Consider the following 3,688-nt stretch of genomic DNA (forward strand, 5'->3'; position numbering starts at 1 on the left):
ACCTGGAAGTGGAGTTGTGACTTGGCATATTTTTGCCTATTTTTGAGTGAGAAGTTGAGTTGTGACTTTGAGTGAGAAGTGGAATTTTCCCATTGGTTGGTTTAGGCAATGAAGAAAAGAGTTGGTTAAGTTTAGTAAAAAGACCAGGTAGAGGCTAGACAGGCTAGATAGATGTCCAGATAAGTAGAGAGAGTTCATCGACCAGCAACATAGGACCGACATAGGACCCTTTTTTTGAAAAAAGGGTCCTATGTTCCCCAGTATGTATTGCGACTGGGGAACATAGGACCCTTTTTGGGAAAACCGGGGAACATAGGACCCATTTTCAAAAAGAGCATAGGTACAAAAGGTAAGAACATAGGTACGTAGGTAAGAACATAGGTACGCTCCCCTCCTTCCTCTATGAGCACTGCTGAGGGCAAAGCAGCATCTTCCTGAAGGTCTGTGTGAGCTCTGGGCTGCGGAAGGCGTAGATGGCCGGGTCGATGAGGGCGTGGCTCATCAGCAGCACCATGTGGAGCTGGAACAGCGAGCGGTAACACTCGCAGTACGGGTTCGTAGGGCACACCATGATGATGATGAGGTGGAGGAAAAATGGCGTCCAGCAAACTAGGAAAGCCCCGAACAGGATGGTGAGAGTGAGCGTCCCTCTCATGCTGCTGCCCCACCGCCGCTGGTACCCACACTTCTTCCCCCCACCGCTGCCGCCGGTGACACTGGGCAGAGCTGCGATCCTCCTGGCGTGGACGCGCGCCAGCATGAACATGTAGAAGTAGAGGAAGCAGATGGTCGCCAAGGAGACGACGAAGAAGACGACGAAGCAGATCATGATGAACTGGGAATCGAAGAACCTCACCATGAGCACGGCCAACACCCCACATGTGGCCCAGATGACTCCCAGGATGGTTCTGGCGCGCCGCATCGTCATGATGTTGTGATATCGCAGCGCGTGGAAGATGGTGATGTAACTGGAAATGACGACAAAAACAAAATTACTTTGGTTAATGTGAGACCAGCCTGTGAAAAGCAGCAGCTGGTTACTATGGCCAGGGCCATTGCATAGGAGAGAAAGGGCCCCAAAGCCCAGTAGGCCCCACATAGAGGTCCAGTGTTTAAGGGCGCTTTCACACCTATCTCGTTTGGTCCAGACTTTCGGACTTTTCGGTTTGATCGGAACCTAAATTCCTGGTGTGAAAGGTGCCGCGGACCACGCTCCGCACCAAAGGACCAAATTTCGGTCAGACCAAAAGAGGTGGTCTCAGTCCGGACCAGACACACCAAGGTTCGTACCATTTGCAGTGTGAAAACAACTTTTTGTATGGTTTGGACCTTCATATCAATGACAGGAAGTTTTTTTCTTACAGGAAGTAACGTCACGCTAACCAGCTGAATCTGCAAAACAAAACTAGCCTACCACGTAAACAAAACAAAATCAGAGGCGTTCTATGACAAAATGAGCCGTTAGAGAAGTATTACAATGGGAAAAAGTATTACAAAGGGAAAAAGGTGACTCGCCCGATTCATTTTCTGTAAACAGGAAGTAATGTCAGAAGCCGGCCGGCCGGCCTAACAACGCAGCGTAACCAAAACAAAATGAGCCGTAATGAGTACGTAGGGAGACGACGCGTCCAGTAGGTTTGTCTTGTAAAGTCCATTATTCCATTTGCAGCGTGAAACCAAAACCAACCGGACCAAATGTATTACAATGTTCAGAGTTGGTTCCGACTTTCAGGTGTGAAAACGCCCCATTATTTGGCAAGGTTTATTAGCAAAATCTGAATATACTACTCATGAATATTTTTGTATAAGTAGGTACAGTCGTATAAAAAAACAAGTGAGCGTTGCCAACTATAATCTGAATACTAGATGTCATGTTTTCCCCCCATTTTATACACTGGACCTTTAAGCAAGAGACAAGGCATTTCATTTCTGAATGTGGGACAATCGAGTATTATTATCAGTGTATTCATTGTGTTAACCATGTTTTAGGCCATTACTGTGTTACTGTATGTCTATGGCCAAGCCTCAGGCCACACGGTTCCCACTGCTTTTCGGGGGGAACGTGCCCGGTGTGGAGGCCCATGCATGGACTGGGAGGTGGGGTTCAAATCCCACAGATTGCTGGTGTAAGAAGAAGAAGAAGAAGGACCCATAGGAGCATCTAATAAAATAGGTGGCAGACGTACTAGACTGTCATGGTTCTAATAACAAAGATGCAGACTATACTGAGGGTCACTACAGTAATAGCCAAGGCCTGATTGGCTCAAAGATACTAAAATGATGCATTGCAGACTGTGCCAGCCCAGTGGTGTGAAATTATAAATTGCTGTCTCCTATAGGCACAGATGTGATTTCGGAGCCATATCAAAATACATCAATAATATAAAACAATACATTATTTCATATTGAACTGAAACTGTAAACAATGATAATAATGCAGGTCTGACCCTGAGTGTGTCCAATGATTGAAGTGAATGTTATCACAGGCATGACAAATTAATTTGCTCCATACTACTGAAATAGTATGGAGCCTCCTATGTATCCTCAATTTTCCTCAAACCATACATCTTCCATATTGATAATAGAATGACATTTTTCAGATTGGCAGATCAGGAATCGCCCCCAGGGGACAATAAAGATTTCTTGAACTTGGACTTGAAGGAGATTAACTCTGAGACCTGCGTCTGCCTCAGCAACTCAATGAGATTAAATAGAATATATACGCTGGAGCAGAATGAATTCACACCATCAAAGACTCAAATCCAATATCGTACACTACACGTCCATTAGAAACATCTCTGTGTGGACATATAGATATCTATATACACATACCGGTCCACGGCGATGGCCAGGAAACTGAAGATGGAGCCGATGAAAGACATACACAGCAGGGAATCCATCACATCGTCCAGCTTGGTCTCGGAGGGGCCCCTCCTCTCCAGCTGTCCCCCGTCAGCAAACACAATCATCAGGTTCTCCCAGGTCTTGGTGAGGCTGGCGATGGTGTTGAAGGCCGCCAGGCTGCAGATGAAGCAGTACATGGGCGAGTGGAGGTTCCTGTTCCGTATGACGGCGACCACAACCAGGAAGTTCTCCGCCAGGGACGCCAGGCCGATGGCGAAGAAGAGGGAGAAGGGGACTCTGACGTCGGGGCAGTCGGACTGGGTCGCTGAGGTCGTGTTCATACTGTAGTTAGCCAGGATGGTGTTCTGCAGGAATTAAAGGGATAGTTCACCCAAAATTGAAATTTCACTCATTATCTACTCACCCTCATGTCGACTAAGGGCTGGGAGAAGTTTCAGAGTTATCCGTGGCTTTTCTGAGTTACAGGGGGTCTCGGCATAGCAGTGCATGTCCATATAACGGTTGCAAATGGATACCACTTTTCTTCGTGACAAAAAGACACACCAAAAAACATGCAAATATCTCCATGCTGCTCGTATGTAATGTCCGTCTTGTATTGAAGACAGGGTCTGTCCTCTTCCCAGGTCGTCCAAATTTGACGAACCGGGAAGAGGAGCTTCGAGAAGCTTCCGCTACAAAACTAGCTTGAAATATAGACTTATTTAATTTTTTCGGGACAATTTTTCATTTCGGGGCTTCAATACAAGACGGACATTACATACGAGCAGCATGGAGGTATTTGGATGTTTTTTGGTGTGTCTTTTTGTTACGAAGACAGTTGGTA

At 46.4% G+C, this 3,688-nt stretch overlaps 1 protein-coding gene across 1 annotated transcript; it reads right to left on the reverse strand.

Moving 5' to 3' along the window:
• Positions 1-400: 400 nt before the first annotated feature.
• On the reverse strand, positions 401-3,213 carry mc2r (melanocortin 2 receptor). Its single transcript, XM_085803396.1, has 2 exons — positions 2,833-3,213; positions 401-968 (listed from the first exon to the last, which is right to left on the reverse strand). The coding sequence occupies exons 1-2, from the start codon at positions 3,183-3,185 to the stop codon at positions 401-403; spliced, it is 921 nt and encodes a 306-aa protein (XP_085659522.1). The 5' UTR covers positions 3,186-3,213.
• Between the last annotated feature and the right edge of the window lie 475 nt (positions 3,214-3,688).

This window comes from Trachurus japonicus, chromosome 16, assembly GCF_045865225.1.
Source record: "Trachurus japonicus isolate A0001 chromosome 16, Traja_1.0".
NCBI classification, from domain to species: Eukaryota; Metazoa; Chordata; class Actinopteri; order Carangiformes; family Carangidae; genus Trachurus; species Trachurus japonicus.

What these genes read in the sequence shown, in the direction of transcription:
- mc2r (XM_085803396.1), bottom strand. Translation starts at nt 3,185, where the DNA reads ATGAACACGACCTCAGCGACCCAGTCCGACTGCCCCGACGTCAGAGTC. An exon ending in CTGGCCATCGCCGTGGACCG is followed by an intron (nt 969 to 2,832) that starts GTATGTGTATAT and finishes CGTCATTTCCAG; the next exon opens with TTACATCACCATCTTCCACG.